At 43.0% G+C, this 24114-nt stretch overlaps 1 protein-coding gene across 1 annotated transcript; it reads left to right on the top strand.

Moving 5' to 3' along the window:
- Positions 1–1411: 1411 nt before the first annotated feature.
- btbd8 (BTB domain containing 8) lies at positions 1412–23702 on the top strand. The gene is made up of 18 exons (XM_070909362.1): positions 1412–1515; positions 3187–3372; positions 5353–5477; positions 5849–5963; positions 7466–7555; positions 8234–8314; positions 8403–8499; positions 9633–9721; positions 10772–10874; positions 11350–11532; positions 11632–11802; positions 13551–13680; positions 14658–14719; positions 15305–15848; positions 16536–16623; positions 18251–18375; positions 18461–20386; positions 22778–23702. Exons 1-18 carry the CDS (start codon positions 1412–1414, stop codon positions 23275–23277), a joined length of 4719 nt encoding a protein of 1572 aa, XP_070765463.1. The 3' UTR covers positions 23278–23702.
- The last annotated feature ends 412 nt before the right edge of the window (positions 23703–24114 follow it).

The following is a 24114-nucleotide window of genomic DNA, read 5'->3' as shown; positions in this document are numbered from 1 at the left end:
TTGGGGGGTATATGCATCAAGAAAGATACATATATATGTCTTTTTATTTAAATGCACCTAGGTTAATCCGATTTTAACAACAAAGCAAAAATAGGCCTACATGAAGATTCAGATCTGAATGGCATCACTACCCTGATACAACAATGTAGTCTGAGTGATAATGTGTCAGAAATGTCTCTGAGATAGGAAGACCACCACTAGAGGTCGCCTATATTACACAACCTTCCCATTATCACCGACAGGCGTTTGTTTTTAAACTTGTATTAGGAGTTTCGAGGCCAGGCGCAGCACCTGAAGGCATCATTTGAGGGCACGGCACTTTTTCCCCAATTGCAATGCGCATGTGCCGCAGCTTCCGGGCTGTGACGACGACTTGTCCACTCCTACACCGTTGTGCAAACCGTCTCCTAGTGGGTGGCGGACAGCGTGCAGCAGTGATGTCAACAACATCGGTCAGTGGGTCAGCCCGTTTATTAAGATAGTCCACTGATACCGAACCGTATGCTTGTTACCGACCCTCATACTAACAAACTTTCACCGGCTGCAATGCTTTTCTTACCGGTCCGTTTTTATCACCGGGCATGGAGGCTTTAAGGTTCAAGAAGATAACTAACTACTAAAGGTAGCTCACGTTAGCTAGAGCTAGCATGCTAGCCGCGAGAGGAAAATGAGAGTAGTGTTATTTAGCTTACAGCGCAGACCGTGTCCAACAGAGAAAGAGGGAATACATGTGTTAGCATAGGTATGTATGTATGTATGTATGTGTGAATGAGTGAGTATTTTCTTTTGGACGTAGGCTGCTTTTAAATAAATGAAACTTATCTTCAAATAGAGGGAAATTGGTTATTCGTGGTGATGCTATCGGTGGTGTTTTCCCCTGGAAGCTAAGGGAAGCAGGTCTTCTATTACTGAAGCTGTTATTGTCGTTTTAATAATGCAGTTAAATCATTTTCATGGTCGTGCAGTACTTACTGAATTTGTGTCGATTTGTCGTGGCCATGTCTTCCCATTTGAATTGATTTGATTTGGTAAAACAGCGCCTCTCTGGTGTTGCAGTGCTGTTAAACGTGAAACCGTTAGTGTGGTGAAAGATGGTATTGCACTCCTGACAGAAGACGCAATCATGTCAAGTCACCGTGGGGAGCAAGGTGAAGCTGGCATCTTATGATTAAGAAATATGAAAGCATAGAATAAAATCATATGTGGCTTGTTGTATTCCAGCATTATGTAACAACATCTAAAAATGTAAGAGGTGACCTGACTGTTAAGTGCTACTAGCTGGCATATTTGGTGCCATTTTCAAGTTTTTAGAGACCTGTCTCACTTGGCTTCCTCTAAATGTTCCCACTGCATGCCACTGGGTCTTATGTAGTCCTCTGTCTTGTCTCTGTCCTAGAGAACGTAATAAACCATGATCACCACTGACGCTGCAAGAGAGTTCCAGGCCAAAGAGCGCAAATACAAAGAGCAGCTGAAGAGATGTTTATCATCTGCTCTGTCTGCAGACCTTAACGGGTAAGGCATGTGACAGTATGCGCTGAACTGCAAAGGCCTGGGTTAAATGTTAATCATTAAGAACAGAGACCCGTGTCTTTAAGTTTTCACACTGCAGTCAAAGCAGTACAGGGCTGTCAAATGGAGAAACTTATAGATTTTGTGATGTTTGTTGAAGTCAGGTGACCTTTTCTTGCTGCTTCTGCAGCTTCTTTTAAAGGCGCTTGAATGGTCTGCCATCACAGTAACATTGAAACCATATAAAGAACGTTCTGATAGATACAGTTTAATCAGGATTATTGCTGTCATATAAAACAAGTTCTATACGTTTAAACAAGAAGTACTGAGCTTGTAAAACATTTCTATAATGTCCTCTGGTGCTCTGGAGGAGGAGCTTCCCAAAGTTTGAAAAAATAACCCAGACGATGTCATCAGGGTAATCTCAGCTTTAATTTGAGACATCAAATTCTTAAAAGATAACCTGCATTTGAAACTGGGGCATTCAGGAGGCAGGGAGGGTCTAATGATTTAGTTGCATTATGGGAATTGCAGGGTCCAGTGTTTTAAGAGTGTGATCCATATTAGGGACAGAAAGTCAGGATATTTTGTACTCAACTGCTTCAATTTTGACAGTTCTTTTTTAATCTGTCTCTTGTGAGTCCCCCAAATTTATGGAAATACAATACTAAATTACCACTTTAACCACATCTCAAGGTCTTCCTCCTCATTCATTTTAATATTACTTTTATAATTTAAACCCCTTGTCCAGAAAACCTGCAAGATTTGGTTGAAAACTTTGAAAGCAAGCTTGTAATTGGATCTTGAGTTAATCTGCTCAAGTTTAGCTGTTGTGTCTGTGCTAATGTAAAAAATAGATACACCACACCACCTTTTGACACTGATCAGTCAAAACTGATTTTGTTTTGGAGAATGTAGAGATTGTTAGTACGTCTTCAACATACTACTGCTACTACTGCGTCGCTAACTTATCTTATATTATTCACATGCCCTGCCAGCAGAAACGTTTTTTTGCGATAAATGATTTCAGCAATGGCCTTTTTTTCCCAGTTTAGAATTTAGCCAAAGCTTTAGTTTTTCCTCAGATAATAGGATCAGTGGATCTGGAAAGTAAAATTGTAGTTAGAGTGAATTTCCCCGATGACTGGAAGCTAACAAATCAGGGATGCGAGTGTCCTTGCTGCACGAATGGATCATCAATTTGGGAACTTTTCATTAGAGGGTTACAGCAATGGACATAGCACCAGCATCTGAACTCATACCGTCCATTTGGCCTCAAGCTCACTGATTTCTGGGTCACCCAGATCAGTCATCGGGGCGGGACGAGAGATAGCGATGGCTAAGAAGAAATGGGCCGCCTCGGGACTGTGCCTGTGTTATTCTGAAGTGGAAAAGTAGGCCATCAGATTCATCTTTGAATCAGATTGTAGAGGTCGGTTAAGAGGGCCTTTGTTTGTTGTCTGTTTTCTATGTTGGCTTTTATATGTACATTTAATCTGAACATTTTGCGTGCTTTGCTCCAACCATAGCTTGTTTTGAGTTGTTTTTTCTATCCAGTGGTAATTCATTCACACTGATGGTGCGTATGCATGTTTTATTCTTTCTTTAATAAGTTAGTAAAGGTGAAATTTGAGGGAACGGCCCCTGATGAAGTGTTTAAACGTATTTCCCCAGGTTGCTGCAGGAGGAGCTGGAGGCCGATGTTTCCCTGTATGCGGGCTCGGGCTCGGGCTCGCTCCGAGCACACAGAGCCGTACTGTTGGCCAGAGCTCCTCATGTCCTTCAGGGACAGAAGCACCAAGATCCCAGCAGCATTCATCTGCCTGGCTATGAGCTGTCCGGGCTGAAAGATTTCCTCAGGTAGGCGGTGGGTTCAAGTGCTAGTTCAATTATTACGGCATATATTTGCTGTTTCTTTTTCTGGTTTGGGGATTTAAACTATTTCCATTTGCTCCTGTAGAAGAAAGCTGTAATAGCTTTTCTGAATCAGTAGTTTCACATGAAGCCTTTTCTCTTCGGCTGCTTTGTAGTAGGGGATGCTAAGAGACATTATTTATCCTTCTCTCTTAGTGTTACAGTTTCACAGACTCTCTGACAGAGGGCGCCAAGCACACCATCTTTAATCTGCAGGATCTGCGGCCGTTTGTATGTTTGTCTCAAGGAGCTTTGCAGAAGCTGCAGCTATTAAATAATAATTTTACCTTTTCAAGTCAGTGCTGAGACACAAATCTCAAACTGTATGACTGTTTATTCTCATCTGCTGTAAGTTGCTCATGTGGCAGTTGTGTAGTTTTCATCATGCAGTGTGGTCTAATAGAAGTCTTTGATCCACTGATTTATGTCTGAATCTCATTAGCATTGTATAATTACGACTAGAGGAAAGAGCCGTCCTTGTGTTTGGTTACACCACCATGGAGTCTAAAAGTTTGTTTAAAGCTCCTTTTACACATGGAAGCTGCATCATAGCATCAGGTATCCAGCGGAGGTAGAAGTTATTAGCATTCACAGGTATCCTATTAAAGATTAATTCATGTATTTTACCACACAGCATGAGGAGTTTAGAGAGGTTAGGCTTTGTTTAGGATTTTTCTACTCAACATGGTAGCAACACATTGAAACTACACCTCAAGTCTGCTTAATATAAGTGAGGTTAGTTATATACTGTAAGAAGAGCAGCTATAAAGCAAAGCTGCTAATTTACCAGTTATGGTGACCGAAAGATTGAGGTGTGGAGCCGACTGAAGAGTCGATGAATTAATTAATTAATCGACAGAAAACAAATTTATGAACTATTTTGTTTGAGTAACTTTTCAAGCAAAAATGGCCAAACATTTGCTTGCACCAGCTTCTTAAAAGATTATTTCTGCTTTTCTCTGTTTTATATGATTGTCAGGTCAATGTCTTTGGCTTTTGGACTGTTGGTCAGGGCAATCTTGTGCTCTGGGAAATTGTGACGGACATTTTTCAAGATTTCTGACATAATTATTGACAAAATGATAAATCAGTAAATTGTGGGGAAAAAAATGCTAGATTAACTGACAATGATGATAATGTTTAGTTACTGTCCCAATGAGGTGTTCAGTCATTCAAGAGTCCCACTGTTTTATAAACCTTTCACTGCACTGGTGTTGAATGTTTTGTTTATTAGGTAGTAATAGAGAGGTGACAGGAAATGAGAGGAGAGAGAAAGATGGGGAGAACTTTGCATGAATGAAACATTAAATACAAAAGTTAAAGTTATGATCCAGATCGGGAACTATCCAACTGAGGAATAGGTAAATTAGACTAAGAATCTGACCAAGCATTTGATGCCAAGTTTTGATACTTGACAGTTTTCAGTACTCTATTCCACGCACACGATTCGGTTGGTACCCAGAGGTATACAGTAAAGGGTTGATACCCAGTCCTTCTCCAGGCAGATGCTCTGGGCGCAACCGATTGGTCGGACTCACCGCGGGCATTACATTCCTCTGCAGGCCTGGCAGCACTTGGGGATGCTTGCTGTAGGATCTGGAGGAAGCTGGTGGGGAAAAAACGGATGTTTAGGTTGCTCTGCTCACGCTTTTTGCTACTGTATGACCAGGACAAGCAACTAGAAGATGGATAGATGCATAGACAGTGAGCAACAACACCGTAGAACACAGAGAAGTAATCATAGCAAAAGTACAATAACAGGTTGCCTCTGATACGGAGTAACTTCACTCCGTAACAAAAACAGAAAATCCTACGTAGTTCAGATTGTGGCTGGCCACTGAAGTCACAGTGCGTCAAATGAAACTGTAATTTAAAAAGGTGTGAAAGGCCTAGTTTTAATTAACCTTTGGAGTCTCTCCCCTGCAGGCGAGTCTACACGGCAGACCAGAGCATGCGCTCGGCCGAAATAATCCCAGACATGGAGGGCTCAGTGCCAGAAAGTGCTCTGTCTGTTCCCGACCCGGCAGACCTTCATAGTTCCACTGACTCAGGTAAACAGATCAACACGCTTTTCCATGGAGGGTTTATTCTAGGTCATGTGACCCTTCAACTGCCCCCCCTCCTCCCCTTTCTTCATCATGTTATCTCAGCCGTAAGCCACTTAAGAGCTAATCGCGTTTGGATCCCTATTGTGGTTACTGCTAATTGCAGCATGGTCGTGCTACAGATAATGCAAGATTGAGCTGTGCTTTAACAAACTTTTTGTTCACTATTTACAGCTTTTAGTTAAGTGGTTTAATGATAGCTACCTGTGCCTTTTCACACACACAATGTACCCATGTTATGTGTCTCACACGCATAAAAGCACACTTGCAGCCTTTCTCTTAATCCTTCCTCATTATCCATCTCAACTTCACTCCAGATGCTGTTCTCGAGCCAGCCTCAGGCCTCGGGGCTGACTTGCTGGATCTGTACCAGAGGGGAGAGCAGTGTGACATCACCATCCAAGTAGCAGAGCAGGTCTTCTCCTGCCACAGGTATAACTTCTTATGGTGGCCTCTCAGTCCCCTCAGTCATACACCTGGAATCCAAAAGCACTGTCTGTTTTTTTTTTTTTAGATCTCTTAGAAATGGCATGCATGGTGAGAGCATGTTCACTTAAAGTACATCCCAGCCACATTCAGCAGATGTAAAACACTACAGCGGTTGCACATCTGCTATTGACCCGTGACAGTGTGGAGCCGCGGTGGGAGGTCATTCAGCAATGCAGAGGTAGTAGTAGCAGCTTGGTAACCATGGAGACAGGTTTCTCCCAGCTCGTGCTCAGGGGAGCAGCCAGCCAGCGAGCGCTCGTCGGCAGCTCTGCAGCAGTGATCTGTAGAACAGCACAGCGTTAGCTGCTGCAGTTCTCTCAGAGGCTGAAAACGCCCATACGTCCACTTCACTGTTAATTCAAGTCTCTTGAGATACATTATCCCTTTTCACAAGAAGGACCCATTGCCCAACATTTGCTTACAGAACGTAGCGCAATAACATATGACCTAAGAGGCATAAAGTGGAGATCGCGGCCACGTTCTCAATGAAAAATTGAATGTTGGGTCTGAATGTCTGGTGTTTCCAGATGAACATTGGACGTAGTGTTAGAACCACTTGACATACAAACATATTTAAAGACTGATTTAATACAGCTTGTCACATTTGTACGAGTATTTTGAATTTTCTCAAAGAGCAAACAAAATTTCAAAGTGGCCCAGAGCTCCGAAAAAACATATATCATACTGTATCACTGATTTTTAGTCCATCTTAACCAGTTATGTTGGAAGAATTCAAGGGTTACTACAGAATTATTACGACTGACTTACATTACACTAAGGCTCTGTACTTAAATGTACTTCAAGCCTCAAAACGGGTCACAAATATATTGTTTCAATTTTTAAAAACGTAATTTCTGGGTAATGTATGTAATGTAAGCAAACATTATTCAAACAGGAGGAAATATTGCATTTGCTGGGGACTTTTACCAGCTGCAGAATAATGCACATTTGGCATGCTGGGAAGTATTTCTGGCAGCTGCACTGTGTATGTGGGACTGACTCAGAATAAACTACAGTGTCATGTTCATGTCACCCAGTGCAACAGCGTGGCTCATTGATGTGTGTTCAATCGTTTTTGGACAATAATAAGATCAGGCTTGTGGACACACACACAATACTTGTTAATGGGATCAATTCATTGTTGGTTTTGGTCTTTTCATGAGATTTAGAATATCGCCTGCCTCATCCTTTAGTGGAGATAATTAAGTGCTATAAATGCCTCACTAGCAGTTTTATTTCCATTTCAGTGACAGTACAATCTTGTGAGGCCAGGGAGAATAAAAACACTGTCTCCAGAGAGTACAGAACACACACCATAATTTTTTGTCGTCCTGCTTGTCTCTTAAAAGCAATTTAAATACACTCTGGCCCGGCCAGATGACATGTGAAATATTAAAGTGGTGGGTGGATCTGACATACAACTGTCTGCTTTATTGGGTTTCTAGGGCAATCCTGTGTGCGCGGTCTCAGTACTTCCGAGCCATGCTGAGCGGGAGTTGGATGGAGAGCTCCAGACAGTGCATCACTCTGCAGGGGTAAGACCGGTGCATGATCTAGCAGCAGGTCACAGGGATCAATAATACACCTCCACTTCTGGCCTAACAATTCTACATTTAATTCCTGGACAATACAGTAGAATTACTGCATATGCTGCCATTAATTATTCATGCCTTGCAACAGAGGTGGCTCTCAAATAGCTCGCTCAGATTTCTACCTAGTGAGGTTAACATGTTTCCACTGTGAAGCACGTAAATGTCTTCTCATCCACTGGCCCACCACCACCACTGCCCCCACCCCCTCACCACCACCCACAGTCTCTCTTCAGAGCAGCGCAGGCAAATGAAGCCCATTTCTTTTCCTCCAGGGAGAGAAAGACGTGTCACCCGCCTCAGCATTACTGATCTGAGGGTAACGGGGGAAGACACGGCTGTCAGAATGGAGAACGGCTGCGTTGACGCGCGGGGGGGAAACCTGTGAAGTGGCCCTCAGGCTGCCGTCACGTGGACCGAGCGCTGCATGATATATAGATTTTGATAACATTCTCAGTTGTGTTTGCATCCCTTACGGAGAAATATTCAGTATAAACAGAAAGAATACAAATACACTGTGTGCTAGGTCTCGCGTAGGGAATGTTAGGCTGTGATTGGCGACAATTCTGTATGTCAACTTGAGAAACAGGCCTGTCAACAAGATTATTTTGTTAACTGTTTCAGCTTAGGGCCAGATGAGATGGAGGTCCTGCTCCAGTTCATGTATGGGGCCATTGTGGATCTGCCGCCTGGAGCTAGTGCCAGGTACGTGTATGTTAACGGACTGACCAAAATTAGAATGCATGCCCTGAAGACAAACTGACCTGTATTTGGTGTCTCCTGTCTCCCACAGTCAGGTGGTGTTGGCAGCAGACATGTTGGGTTTGGAGGGGCTGAAAGACGTAGTGGAGATGGTTCTGATGCGAGACTACTGCCGCTTCTTCCCCAAGGTCAGCTACATAGAAGGAGAACTTGAGAATATATTAAAGGATGGATTTCATAGGTTTATTACTGTTCTATATATACGTGTATGTGCATATGTGCCAGGTAGATGTTATTTTCAGTATCCACACGTATTCAAGATTACTCTTCCATCTTTGAGAACAAATAAAAACAAACTTTTGCCTTCATATTGTTCTCTGTAAACACAGGAATAAAACTCCCTTCAAATATACACATTTTTAAATCAAAATAAGGATTTCTCTATGAAAGTGTGCTTTCATAAACACAAACATAAATAAAATTAGACTTGATATGGCACCGTGGCATGTAACCTGATCAAATACCTACATAAACAATGCAGTTGCATTGTACCTGCATGTTTCCTGTGTACTGGAAAATCTGTTGCCTGTACTCGCAATTGAGTTTGTGAAGCAGATTAATGATGTGACCGATCCACATTAAGTTTTTTTTTGTCAATGTGATTAGAAAATTCAGTTCCATTCATTCGGTCCCGACTGGCCGCAGAATCAGTCCTTAGCAGCACAGCGATCCCTGTCCTCAAGTTACCTTACATGAAAATGATGCCAATGAGATTCACATAGTGAGGTATGCAGATTTTAAACTTGGTAAGAGAGAGCACTGGTATTGGAAGGTGCCCTGAGTTTAGGTCCCTTAATCAGTATCTAGAGGGAAAAAGTTAGATCAGTGCATCCTTACTTGACAGGCTGATTCGTCACCTGTCAATAGAGAGTGCCTGATTTTATCCACATAACTGCACCAAATAAAATGTTATTTATTCTAAATTATGATTGTAATAATTTTGTAGTTAAAGTATATCAGATCACTTCAGAATAGTGATCCCTTGTAGTCTAGAACAACAGTGATTTAGCAGTATGTGGAGCATCACAGCTGAGAACACTGAACAGAACAAATCCCCTTTTTATTCCTTTGGCTTTACTCTTGTTGGTTTTGTATGGCGCGATGCTCAGTGTCAATGATAATAATGTTGTTTCACTTCTCTGAACACCTCTTCATTCCCAGTGTACCATGTGGTAGTTACTTGCTATATCGTTTTTCATCTTCCTAACATTACTGTCTGAATATAAATGCCACTTTTTCTTTTTCCCTCATGTGTTGGCAGCCAATCGATGGGGTCCAGAGAACAGTCCTCGAGTGTCTGTCCCTCACACACGCCTTAGGCCTTCAAACCCTCCACATGCAGTGCAAGAGGTGAGTGTCGGCACTCGACACTGATTGAGCAAGTTGCTTTTCTATAAAAGTGTTACAGCTTGGAAATTTTAAATAAATTATGTACATAAACTATTAGAAAAGTCACAATATTTCAATTTAATAGTACTAAAATTCGAGTTGGCCAATTTGCCCTTAAAAATGGCATGTGTCAGTTGAAAAAGAAAAAAAAAAAGTGCAAAGCATTCATGGTGTCGTCGTTCTTGCCACTGCAAGTTACATTTGCATCTTGTTGCTAGGTAACCAGCATGTGGGTTCATACTTATGTGCCATTAAGTAGCATGAGGTTAGGGTCAGTTGTATAATGCAATTTGCTTAAATGTCATTCAAAACACCACTCTGTTGAGTAAAATGTAATCAATATTTGATATCCTTTTAAATGAATGACTCTTAATGCAGGAAAAAAATCCGAAGACCCTATTTTCCACATTTCTTTATTGATTTTAGTTTTTTTTGCTTAAAGTTTCATTTAAATGAAGATGTAATTCTTCAAGGTTAACACATTTCTAAGGATTGTTGTTTAGTAAAAGACACCTCATAGACACTCGTATATTGCATTGCATTGTGCACTTGGATCAGATTTAACTGGAAACCTATCACGTATATAATATTTCGCTTTGTCTTCTCCTGTGGCCGATTCGTCTGAAAGCTAGCTGTGCTGTCGTGAGCGGGCAAGAAGTGTGTGAATGTAGGTCAGGGGGATAGGATGTGTTGAGCTGGTTCTGATTTGAATTTGTGCGTTTGGGGATGTGGCCTCGCCATGCTGTCTCGGCTGAGTCTGATGAGTCACGCGAGTGTGTCGGTGCTCCGTGCAGCGGCGCGTTGCTGACTCGCTCATCCTCACTCACACTGTTGTTCCCTCCAGCAAAGCTCTGCCGTCCAGTGCTCAGGGGTTACACTGCAGAAACATAGAAAAGGCCTCTATCACTTTGTTTGACTGATTGGGGGAAGAAATTGCCCAGAAACGAAACTGTTTTGTTTAAAGGACCAAAAGCAAGTTATCTACAGATACTCTGCGATGTGTATTTTCAGGTGGGTCGCTGATTATTTTGTGAAGACCTGGTGCGAGAGAAACTTTTCCCTCTTGTCCCCTGAGCTCCACAGAGCCTGTCTAACGTCTGTAACTGAAACCATGGTGAGTTCCCCTCCCAGTGTCATCAGCTGTACTGTGTTCATGTCATCAACCCATTCTCCAGTATTTTTCCACAGGAAGGAAATTCAAACATAATCTAATCAAAGATGACCTTTATTAGATTATCAGGTATTAATGACGGACTAATTTAGGTATATGATGTGGAGGTAGACCGATGGGGAGTGATCCAGCCTTGTAATTCATAATTTAATCTCGAGTCTGTCTTTCGTCACTACGAAGGAGGTGGTGTGCGTTCTGTGAGCAAAGCAAGACGAATGAACTGTTGGTTCACTCTTGGCAAGGCTTGAGATTCAGAGCTGGCCAAGAACCATTACACAACCCAGGGACTCCCTCCCCTGATCAATAGGTCCAGGGCAGGAATAAAAGAGTGCTTCTATGTAGGATCGTGTTCATTCAACTTTATTTTTGTGTTCTCACCTAGAGAGAGTTTCTGTAGCTGATAGATGTTTCCATTCAGACTGTGCAGAACGCAGTAACCATGCTCTGTGGCACTGAGCAGTTGATTGGCAGTCTCCCAGAAGTCAAGTGGGCGCAGCAGGTGAGGAGTCTCGCCACAGAGCTACAGGAGGAGAGCCTGCGTGTCGTTGTCCAGCATCTCCCCAAAGTCATCCGCACCCAGGCCTTCCAGGACCTTCGCAGGGTAAGGCGGCGGTGTAGCTATGCTAATGCGCTCTCCTTTGCTGTAATGATGACCTTGGGTTTCTGTGGTCTGCTCAGTGTCTGTTACATGCCATTACAGAGGGAAGAGTTTACCCGAGAACCCACGTTGTTGAAGAAGCTGTGTTCAGCCATCAGGGAAGGTGTGACTGTGGACAACTGCTGTGATCTCTTCACTGCTGTGTACCATCTGTGTGGAGATGACATGGAAGTGGACTCTCTCCTGGACCAGCGAGGGCAAAAACACGAGGAGGTGAAATTAAGCAGGCCTTCTCTGTACTGAACCCTTTTGTCTTGACCATTAGGCTGTGCTCACACCTAATCTATTTTGCGTGGTTTCCCATTTAGTCCTGTTCATTAAGGCCAGTGAAAGCGATGCCAATAAAAACTTGAACGTGAACCAAGCAACCCTACTAAGACTGCCTGAAAAGGTGTAACTGCTTTCAGTCACTAATAAGTTACCTGTCAGTCCATGTAACCTTCGTTTGTAATAAGTCAGTTTGACCCCGAAACACACTAGTATTAAAAGGCTATAATGTTTTATCTTTTTGTCTGAACCGACCTACAGGTGTGAACACAGCTTTTACTTGTCTGCTCTCTGTCAGTGTGTCTCTCTCCTTGAACTAGAGCTTCTGTAAAATCTTTACTAACAACCTTCATGTTCTTTCATGCTCTTAATCACCATGTGCTTTTACTTCATTCTGGATGCAGGGTAGCACACAGCTTTGGAAGAGCAAACTCCACATTTACATGGCTTTTCAGAAGGACCTCGGGGTAAATATGTGTTTAGGGTTGGTCCGAACGGGTCAGCATGAGCTGTCCAATGTGGCTTTGCAACCCTAACCAGGTGGTATGAAAGGGTGGACAAGGGTTTCTATAATGACTATTGAGTTACTGTAACATATTGACATATAACACTGTAATAGTCAGCGGCGGTGACTTCTTGCGCTTACACTCACATGTTCTCTATCACAAATATGCTTGGAACATCTTTGTATACTGTGAGTTGTTGCATTAATGTTTCATAAGGTGAGCTACAGCCTACGGTTACACTGCACTGTCTGCCATGTGCAGTTTCACAAAAACTGCTCCATAGTGCTGCTTGAGGTCAAAAACTCCATAGGTTACCTTTAACAACACATGACACAAACACAAGACACCCTCGTAGCCAGTGAGTAACAAGAACATCATGCCTCCCATCCCAAGTTTCATCAGAATCTGACCTGTAGCAGTTATGGTTATTCAGAACTAGAAATGTTGGCCTTTGATTACAGCATGTTTATTTATCCATTCTCCACTTTGGATGTCTTTTAAATATTGATGTAAAGTGACTGTATTGAGATTTATGAGTTGATGCATCAACAAATATTGAAGTGTTGGCATATGGTTGTCAAGTATAACTTTTAAATGGTACAGTTGAAGTCCTAAACTGTAAACTATGTTCAGTATTGGTAAATCTAATCAGTCAATTTTCTGTAAAACAAACAGTTAAAAGATCTATTGTGTGAGCAGGCAGGCTAAGCTTGTGAGATGACTTCCAGGGGAAAGTGACCTGGCTGCACAAGTTAAAGCGCATAACCCCTGTAAATACCGTACAGTATGGCAGGATGGATTAGGCTGAGGGAGAGAGTGACATGTGCCAGCGGCCTTCACTAATCTGGCTGTGTGTCCGTGTTGGGTGAGTGTGTGTGGCTAGTACAGCGGAGGAGGTAGAGATAGCTCCTCCCCGCCTTCCAGCCCTGTTTTTATAATCAGGCGTGGAAACAGGAGTATGGGCATCAGCCGCTGACATCACTGATTTCGCTCAAGGGAGCTCAAGTGGATTCTGCAACAGAGACAGAGGGGGAGGGAGGGACAGAGAAAGGGAGGGAGGGAGGAAGGGAGGGGTATTTGTTGCCATGGCGAAAGGTTCTTCAAGCAGCTGCTGATTCGCTTGTGCTGTAGCTCACCCCTTTCCATTCTTCTCCTCTCCCTCTCTCTCCTCCTCTGTGTTACCGCCAGCCGTTCAGGCAGGAGATTTGTACGCTGCGCGGCCGGCTGTGGACCTTCCTGCTTCAGACCTTTTACGCAGTCCGCCACACGCAGGGATGGGAGACCCTGTCTTCCAAGCACAGAGAGAGGATACTGGCAGGTAAGGGAGGATATCCTTTCTATGAGCTGTCTTTTTCTAGTCACACAGAGGATATTCATGCTGCAGTGTGTGTGTGTGTGTGTGTGTGTGTGTGTGTGTGTGTGTGTGTGTGTGTGTGTGTGGATGTATGTGTTTTTTTTTTCCTCCCAAACCCAGCCTAGCGCTGAAGCAGTGGCTCTGCATCATTAAAGATGAACCGAAGCCCTTGGAGCATATGCTGTTGGCTGATTCAACACTTAATGGCTTCTTTCTACACAGTTTCCTGGCCACTACTAACCCATTTATTGTTTGGCCAGTGCTGTTCTTATACATATTTGCGTCATGGGAGCTACCTTTTTAACTGTCTTGGGCAGTTGAGTGTACGCTAACATGGTAAATGCACCAGACGCACCATGCTTGGTTTAATGGGTGGGAGTGCAAGGCTGGATTCCTGTCTTTGTGACATTAGAAGCTTCCACAAATACAAATAATATGCTGTTTCTTCACTGCTGAGCTCGTAATGTGGTGAAATGAACCGCATGAATAATTGATTTGGCTGGTATCAGTGCGTGCCTATTACTGGTACATTTCTCGCCAGTGTAATCGGATTCCAGGTTTCACATGCAAACATTACAAATGTACTTTAGTGAATACAGTAAATTTCACCTAATTTGCTTTTGAGATGATTCAAAATCATTAGCTTCTGAGATAGCTTTTATATGAAGTATAGAAATGGCGGTGCTTTGTTTGGAGCGACCGATCAATCCATTGATTTGATGTTTGTTTCCTGATGGTCATAGGGTAAACACAGGGTGTGGAAATGAGAATTTGTGAATGAAAATGGCTCCTCTAGCTCATATAATTAAGGACCTAGGCAGTGTCTTGAAAAAAAATGGTGCAGCCCTTTTTATCTGTGTTATGCCTGGATTTGAATGATCTGTTTTGCAGGCAAAATACTAGCTGGCTAATTGATGATTTTGTCTTCCTTGTTTTGACAGATGCTATTGATAAAGGGGACAATCGAAGACTCGGTAAAAAGCCTGTATTCACTAGCTCACAGGTAATATCATCATCCAACGATGCATTAACATTTATTTTTTTGTTTGAGACAAGAAGCCATGGAAGTTTTATCAGAACTCTGACTTTGACTTAGCTGAGAAATCCATGTAAGTTTGTGTAATCCCTGACAGTGATTACATCCATCAGATGCCATATGTCATGAACGCCCCACCCTCATAGCAAAGAGATACAGTATGAAATGAGCAGCAGGGCCTCTCTAAACAGATGTATAGCTAAGATAAGCCTGGCTGAGGTGATCCAGAGAGGGATTGCCAAGATGTTAGGGCATGAGTGGTTAAGAGCAGTGGAGCTCCTACAGATTAAAAACAGGAACTTTGCCTGTCTTTAGGCTTTTTGTACTGATCCTCTGAACCTGTAAGACAAGAAATCCATTGATATAATTGTTCCACTGACACTAAAAGGCAATTATGAGTTAGTTTGTTCAGTTGATTTGAAGTTCACAATGTGACACATAAAGTGGACTGCACTCATATTACTCAGTTTCATATGAATGCTGCTCTGGTTATTTGCTGATTAATCCAGTCTTACAGTTACACGACTAATGTGGTTATTTGTTTTCCTGCAGTCAAGGGCTGTAAAATGCCCTTCATCTGCACCTGAGAGTCCTCCTGTGCGCAGGACCCAGAGGGTGTCTGAAAACACAACTACTTCCTCCCGTAGTGCTGCATCAGCCATGAAGTCTGATGGACTGGGGACAGCTAACAAACCAGGAGATGGTCACACATCCAAGGCAAAGACTGTGAAGAAACCAGGAGACCGGAGTGTAGCAGCAAAAGCAAAGACAGCATCAGCTGGCACACCAGTCGTCAATGGCACAGGAGCTGCAGGGGCCAGGCGGGATGTAGCCAGCGCCAATGGCCCCAGAAGCTCTCATGGGGCTAAAGAGCAAGAAAAGAGGCCAAACCCCGGTGCACGGCCTAAAACATCTCCCCCGAGCTGCACATCTACAAGCCAGACAGCGGTAATGAAGGCTCAGAAGAGCTCAGCAGGAAAGGCTGACGGCACTGCTGGCACCACCCAAACTCAGCCCAGCGCTTCATCCACATCAGGCAGTGCCTCGCCAGAGAACGGTGCCAGCAGCCCTCGCAACGACACCCACTCTGTCCCAGGTTTACACTCTTTTTTTATTGACTTCTTTACATTTCATCATTGTGACTGACATCAATTACATTGTAGGACATCACTGTAGCCAAGCTGAGGTGTCGGGAAGTCAGCTTCAGGCGTAATACTGTAGCTGAAGTATGAAAGGGCCTGCGGGCTAATTAGTATGATGAATGTTGTTCTATGGCCAGGAGGGATTTTTGGAAGACAAGGGCAGTGTCATGTATGAATGTTGATTTATCAGGAAACAAAGCACATGAGGCTGTCCTTGGCAGACTGCTGGTGTCAGTGTACAAACTCACAGCAGAACAGCAGAGGTCAGAGCCCTACACAGCTGTCACACAGGGGGGGTGTGACTGATCACTTTGAGCTTTTGTGGGTGAGTATGGTTTTTAGCTAAAGTGGGCCTCAGCTGTCTGTCCTGCTGGCACAAGCGCAGCATGTGTCCCTGTACCCCACCCTGAAAGTGACTGTGTCTAAATGTCTGTGATGTGAGCTCACACACTAACAACACATTACCCTACCCCACAATTTATCCCTGCTACCCTGAAGATTATTTGGTTTATTCTTGTGTAAATCGAGGGTCACATGTGTAGGACCTATGTGTAGTCGTGGTTGATTGTTCTCAAAACTAGCTGCCCTGACAAAGTTATATTTACAACAGTTGTGCATGTGGTTAATTTTCTGTGTTTTAGGTGCAAAGCCCAAACACCAGGCTAAGACGGTGAACAAATCCCCACTGACAAAACTTCCTCAGAAATCAGATGCAACAAAGACCAGCAGGTGAGCTTTACACCCAGCATTATGGTGCTCATCAGTGTCTTGTGTATTCAATGAAATGCTAGGTGTAACATTTAAAGGCTCTAAATGATATCCTTGTCAAAATATTAATCCAAGTGAAGTTTTGGGAGATTCTCTTTAAGGGTTCAGAGAGCATGTCAACAATCCATCAAGCATTTTGGTTGTCCATACTTTCCTGTACACAAGCCGAAATTTATGAAGGAGCATTATGGAACTGTAAATAAACAATACTCAGAAAATAAATGACCCATTTGAGATATTTCTCATTATATATCTCAGTCCTGCTAACTCCAAGTACCATGGAACCAAAATAGCCAAATGTGGCCTGTAAGAACTCATAGGATGGATAAGGGGCCTGGAACGAGACTTGCAAAATACTGAAGATAATCAGACGGACAAATACCATTGAGTAACCCAAGACAGATCATGAGAATCCAAATCCTGAAATATACATTTCTGTTATCCGAACATATTGTCAAATGTTTTTGACTTTGGTCCATATCTGTCACCTGTACTGAAATAAGCAAATCAGTTAAAACATTCAAACAAGAAAAAAATGAACTGAACTGACTATTTTTACTGTTTGTATTAGGTTCGGGCTTGAATTTAGTCTGTGTTTCAGTGAAGTGCATCCTCACTGCATTTTTAACACGACCAGACGAAGTTGCAATATGAGCTCAAAGCCAATATATCCAACCCCATTAGCTTAAAGCATTCAGGGCCTAGGAAACAAAACAAACTTACCTTGGACTGCACGTTCAGTAATGTAAATGTAGGGCAAATAAGATGCGTGTTGCAGCACAGTATCACCTGGTTGTTGTTTTTTAGGCCACATGTGACTGTCAGGAGGATAAAAGCAGCTGTGTGTTTTCTGACAAGCCTCTTATCTGTCCTTCAAAGATGTTAAAAATAACCATTTTACAATCAGCATCATCCAAACTCCATCTGTCCTGGGAGCACATTATTATTTAATAATCTCTCTTGAAAGCAACCATGTGAGTTATCCAATAAATAGCTGATAAATATATCTTGGTTGCATGTTGGGATTGGCTTCTTTTGTGAAGAAACTGATGGTACATGTAACAGTTCATCTATGTAGTATCCAAATTTTAGAGCCTAACCTAAATTTAGGGGCCGAAACTAATCACGAAAAGTCTGACCTGTAATATTATCAACTATCATGACAATCTAAGGTACATTCTATAAAACTGCACTCGGTAAACTCACTGTGATGTCCGAAAATGAAAGTCCATCAATCTTGGGCACATAGCAAATCTCAAACTGCAAAAATGTGCTCTCTTTTTCCTATAGTTAGATTCTGTTAAAAAAACAGGGAAGAACACCCTGAAGGACACAAGTAACAACTTGAAATTCTTTGCATTGATAATCAGCTCATGTCTCAGAGGCTTGACCTTGACTGAATGGTAGAAAACACTTTGCTGCCCCCTGCTGGTGTTAAATATTAATTCATGATTTACTTTCCCCGCAGCTCTTCTCCTAAATACTTTTTAATGATGATGTGAGCCCCGGGCATTACTTTGTATTGTGGTAAAAACATTTGTGGTCACTTTGTTGTTTTATGGATTGTTGTCTGTTTCACCCATGACAGTCCTACCAATAAGTCGAGCGTGAGAGAAAGTGGCAAAGTCAAGACTGGTGCAACAGAGAAAGCGTCTACTGGAGCGACAGCAGCAAGAGCAGACACCAAAGGAAGAGGCACACCAGAGCACCATGGTGAGATGTTCAAAGTCTGATGGGTTCGAATGTCTGTCAGTATCCTGTGGCAATGTGTTAATGTTCTGTTCTGTCTTTGGTTTAGTCTCCAAGCATGGATCCTCCATGAAAAAGCCAGCTTCTCCCAGGAAAGAAGACAGCAAGGATGGGTCGAAATCCTCTGCACCAGACAAAGCAGCCGGTGAAGCTCCTAAAAAGAAGACCACAAAACCTGTTTCAGCGACTGGAGCCTCAACCAAATCCAGTGCTAAACCAGCAAAAGCCTCTTCTGCCCCCTCCAAGCAATCTTCTGTAGTAGCTGCCAAGTCTGGACCAAAGCCCAAAAGTACTACTGAATCATCTATGGAGAAAGCTTCTCCAAAATCTGGAGGACCTTCCAAAACCTCAGCTGCTTCTGCCTCCAAGAAATCAGGAACTAAAGGAAAAGAGGCAGCAAATGGGAAAAATGTGGACTGTAAAACTGAGCTTGCTCCAACTGAAAACACTGGGGAAGATAAAGGTAGCACAGAGGTAGCACTTTCTGACCAGCCTGCAGCATACCGCACACAGCCAACAAACCAGGGCGAAGGGGATTCACTTAGTCTTCAACTAGAATCAAGCCCGAAGCAGAGCCTCCGGAAGACTGAAATACGGTCAGAAAACACTAATGGTGCAGGTGATGAGACCAGTGTTAAACCGACAGCTAACAACATCCCCCATGTCAAATCTGCCAGTGCAGGAACTTGCAAACAGTCTGCAAGCGTCGTCATTTCCACTCATATCAGCGGAGGGCAAGTCAGCTCCCTGAATTCTCCAAGAGACACTGAACACCCCATAGACACCCCATGCAGCATGGGAAGCACTGACACTCCCTTAGAGGACTCTTGGAGCGGCATCCACCACCAGGTCAGCCCAGAGTCCGAGACTGGCAGCACACACACCACTTCCTCTGACGACATCAAGCCCCGCTCAGAGGACTACGACGCAGGAGGATCACAAGATGATGACTGCTCCAACGACAGAGGTGTCTCCAAGTGTGGCACCATGCGCTGTCATGACTTCCTGGGTCGCAGTAGTAGTGACACAAGCACCCCGGAGGAGTTAAAGATGTACGAAGGTGGCGCGGGGTTGAGAGTGGAGGTGCGGCTGCGTGGGCGAGAAGCAGAGACCACCAGCGAGGAGGAGGGAGTAAGACAGCGTCCTCGTTCCTGGTTGCAAAGAGATGAGGTTGCTGTAGAGGAGGAGCACTCAGAGGTCGAGACCATTGTGACTGTAAAAAGCGTCCCTGACCACCAGCTCTTCTCCTCTGAGGAGGAAGAGGAAGACGAAGATGAAGAAGCGACAGAAGATGAGAGGTCTGAAGTTGAGGTGATTCCAGGTCAGGCTTCGCTGCCGCCAACTGAACCCTCACCACATTTTCAGGGGATCGTCAACCTAGCTTTTGACGACGACGGTGTGGACCAGGAGAACGACCAGCCCGACTACCAGTCGTCCTCTAACTTCCGTCGGTCAGTGTTGCTCTCTGTTGACGAGTGTGAGGAGTTGGGCTCAGAAGAGGGTGGCGTCCAAACTCCACCTCAACAGCCCGATGACGCTGCGACTCCCTGTGATGTTTTCGAGTCCGACCCTGCAGCTCCTCAGTCCAATTGCGCCCCTTCCAGCGACCAACAGAACCACCTGCCGTGCCACCTTGAAAATGCAGGTATGAAGCACAAAAAACACAACGAGGAACAGGAAGAAAAGTCCTCCGTGTTCCTTACTGAGATCCAGGAGCCCGTGCAGGAGGATAGTAATCACATCCAGGTCGATGGAGTGAAGTCCAGTGGCCCTCTCCTGGACTCTGACACAAGGGACCTCCCTCCCCAGGAGCGCCCATGCCACCTGGATCTGCGGCACACTGAACAATACAATGGAGGGCCACGCAAAAATCACACCAATCCCTCCGAAAGCAAGAAAGCTGATTTACATCTAGACTTAAATGAGCCTCAGCTGACAGGGGACTCTCCTGTACATGCTGCACAATCTCCAGCAGGTAATGTATAATCTACGGACCCTTCCTAGACCCCAAATCTGAACCCAAACCTCTTATTCCTAAAGTCCATCAGTGACGGTATATTTTATCCCTGCAAGATTCATTCTCCTCTGCTCTGATTCCTAGACCTTACCTACATCCAACATATACCTATCCCTCTTTCAGAAAAAGGATATCATTGAGCGTACTAGTTTAGCAACTAGTCAAAAATACAAGTTCAAATTCAAATGAAATCAGCGGTCATCATATTTTCAAAGCTAAAAGCTTCCTCTCATTTCAACCCATTGATTGTGTAGCTGTTGTAAATTTGAATTTGCAACATCAATATCCTTTTAAAGATGGAGATTGGTCTCATCATAACAAATAACCTAGACTGTACATTTTAAACAACTGAACTACCTTTAGTCAGAGGCATCTAGGCCTCGGTAACTCAGTTTACACAAAAAAAAAAAAGGGGAAAGCAGTGAACTCTTCTGATCATAGAATTGTATTCGTCAAAAAGAATCTGCCTTGTGACAAGGCCTGTGACATAGTTATACAAATGCACTTTTATGTACATAAAAAAATAAGATTTGATTATTTTTGTCATTTCTTTTATGCAGTGGAACAGTCTTTGGCCTTTTTTAAGCCATAGATAATTTGACATAGTTGAAGGTGCTATATTTATCATTTTAACGTCAGTGTATCAATGCCAAATTAATTGTGGTTTGTTGGTATAATTACTATTACAGTTAAACCATTGTTGAGATAGTGATATTGAAAGCTTGTGTTTCTTAAAATTTAGACTACATATCCCATAAACCCCATGGCTTCTTGTCTACAGAAAATGTTGCTAAAGTATGTCTCTTTGTTTTTTCGGTCCATGAGTGTTGCTTTTTCTTTTGCCTTATTGTAAAGGATAAATACCTTTGGCTTTTCATTCATTACACCGTTGCCATTTTGAGAAACACAAACTTCTGGCTCCATAAGCTCTTCTTCTTTTGTGCCGTAAAGCACAAACAAATCCGGACCTTTTGATACACGATGTCAGCTGCAGTGTAGCGTCACTAGACGCTGCCTGGCATCTCAGTGATGGTCTTTTTGTTTACAGTAATTATACAAACATCTCAAAATGATGTTAAAATGCTGTATGTAGCACCTTTTAAAATTTGTGTTCAGGTAAATTACAAGCAAGTAATGCGCTTTTTTTCTTCTTTCAAATTTCTGTAGCGTGACTACCTGACATTACAGTCAAATATAGAATGTTTCTACAAAATATATGACACAAAAACTGCCACTGCTTCTCAGAAAAGTGTGTTATACTGGGAAACTTTTCCCTTGCATCTCCTTGCTACTCTTTTATTTCTATTTGAGAATGTACCTGAGTTTGTTTTTATTTTTTATTTATGCACTGCACACATGCATGCTACTATTCAAATTAATTTGTCGTCCCTCTATACCATCCATCATATTTGTGTATGTTTTTTTTTTCCTCCATTATACATTACCTTTTGTCATACCCAGTAGACTTGTGTCTAGATACGTAGGCGTCCACTTTTTAAGAAAATTGTGTTGTCTATAAGCTTTTGTTCAGTAGGTTCATGTAGTGTCAGTAGCCTCCTCTGTAAAGTATGTGATGTGTCTCTAGAGCTGCCGTTATGGTTCTGCCATGTCTCTCTTTTTTCACTATCATATCCAGAAAAAGAAATCCCACTGCACCATCACTGAGGGTCTGTCTCGATGCAAACATGTAAATTATTTTTGTTTTCAATATCAAACATGGACCAGTCACTTCATCCTTTGCCTTTTTGAAATTGTTAAAAATAGAAAACTCAAAGAATGTCAAAAGAAACTTGGTGGTGGGCCATCTTTTGTGCTACTGAGTAAAACATTGTTGCCTGCAGTTTAGGTTTTTTGTGACAGTGTTTAAGTCTGTTCATTAGGTCTGCCCGTTCTAAGACACTGCACGTAAATCTCAAAACATATCACTGTTACTTACTGACAAATGCAACGTTCACTGGTGCTGGCAATGCATGGCTTACTTTGTCTGAACAGGTGGATAAAGAGATGCATTCAGAAAAGCACTCCTCTGTGCATTACCTTTAAGGCAACTGTATACCCTTGATATCCATATTTGAAGTGATTGCTGAGTTTCAAACTAATGAATTTAAAATTGGTATTGTTAATGGTTTTGCCATTTAACTGACCATAAATGTCACCGCTTCCCCACTGTGCTGTCCTCACCCAACTTCACTATGGAATATCTTTTAAAGGACACAGTTGCATTAAGGGTAAACTTTCAGTAATCAGTGTTTTATTGTAGTAGGCGGTGGATAGTCTCTGAAATGAATAGAACAAACTGTGGAGGAGTGAATCCGTTTGTCATTTTGCAGTATTGTCAATTGTTTTTAGGGGAGAATGGTTGTGACAGATTGGATCAAACCTGCACACATGACCGCCGACCATCCAAAGCCCTCTCTCCCATTTACGAGATGGATGTGGGGGAAGCCTTTGAGCACTGCTCGGACAAGGACAGGAATGTTAAACTGAAGGCAGAGGAAGAAACGCAAAGAGGGGGCGATGACAAAAGCAGCGAGTTTGCGGAGCGGGACTGGAGCCTGCTCAGGCAGCTCCTCTCGGACCACGAGTCCAACCTGGGCATCATAAACCCAGTGCCTGAGGAGCTCAACCTGGCCCAGTACCTTATCAAGCAGACACTGTCCCTTTCACGCGACTGCCTGGACTCGCAGGCCTTCCTGTCCCCGGAGAAGGAGACCTTCAAACGCTGGGCGGAGCTCATCTCGCCCATGGAGGACTCCTCCACCAGCATCACAGTGACCAGCTTCTCCCCAGAAGACGCTGCATCTCCACAGGGGGAGTGGACCATCGTCGAACTAGAAACGCATCACTGACAACACAGAGGACAGCCTGCCGGACACTTGACGCCTTCTCTATGAACTATGAACGTCTTTACATCAACTTTGTCTTAATTTATTATAATTTATAATTATTATTATTCTCTTTTTGACATGTCTTTTTCTGGAATCTGCAGAACTCTGGACTTTGCAGCAGCTTATTTGCATTCCCCATGATGCCCTCCGGACTGTTTGTTGACACAAATGGGCTGTTATGCATGCTGATATTTTTGTATGTGTGACTGTTGAATTGATGTTGCTTCGAAGCTCTAGAAAAGAATAGAGTAAGAAAAAGAAACCCATTTCTTTCTCATGGCAGTCCGCTGATAATATGGTTGACTGAAGTTTCTTAAGGAAAAATAATATTGGCCTACTGGCTTGCATTTAATGTCATATTGAAAATAAAGGTTTGTGTTTCTGGAAAAAATTAAAAGCCTTCCTCACTGTCAAGTCATAGAGGGATTATTTGCTTGGGGGATGCAGACACATTGTACACTGATTTGGATTTGTCATTTATAACATGTTTGTAATATGGATTTTTTTTTTTTATACAGCACATAATATACATTTTATTTGTCAGACTGTTTGATATGTCAGCAGGTTAAGCACAGGTGTGAATAATAACACTAAATTAACATTTGCTCACTCATTAATGTTGTTACACCTGTGCTTCTCCTGCTACAAGTTAAAATATCTGCCATGTAGAAGGTGCAGAACAAGTGTGTGTCCACAAAAAAAAAAAAAATCTATCTTATCATTGGTTTTGTTATTTTCAACAGCCGGAAAGTGACACCGCAGCGGCCTCTCGTGGCTTCCTGACAGCTCGTGCTGCGT

The sequence above is a fragment of the Enoplosus armatus genome, chromosome 7 (assembly GCF_043641665.1).
Source record: "Enoplosus armatus isolate fEnoArm2 chromosome 7, fEnoArm2.hap1, whole genome shotgun sequence".
NCBI lineage: Eukaryota > Metazoa > Chordata > Actinopteri > Centrarchiformes > Enoplosidae > Enoplosus > Enoplosus armatus.
Note: the sequence above shows the minus strand (reverse complement) of the source record. Positions and strands in the feature narration are given on the sequence as shown.

Excerpts from the sequence above, each read along its gene's own strand:
- btbd8 (XM_070909362.1), top strand. The coding sequence starts at position 1,412 with ATGATCACCACTGACGCTGCAAGAGAGTTCCAGGCCAAAGAGCGCAAA. Across the intron at positions 5,478-5,848 it reads TCATAGTTCCACTGACTCAG|ATGCTGTTCTCGAGCCAGCC; the intron begins GTAAACAGATCA and ends ACTTCACTCCAG. Across the intron at positions 8,315-8,402 it reads CCGCCTGGAGCTAGTGCCAG|TCAGGTGGTGTTGGCAGCAG; the intron begins GTACGTGTATGT and ends TGTCTCCCACAG.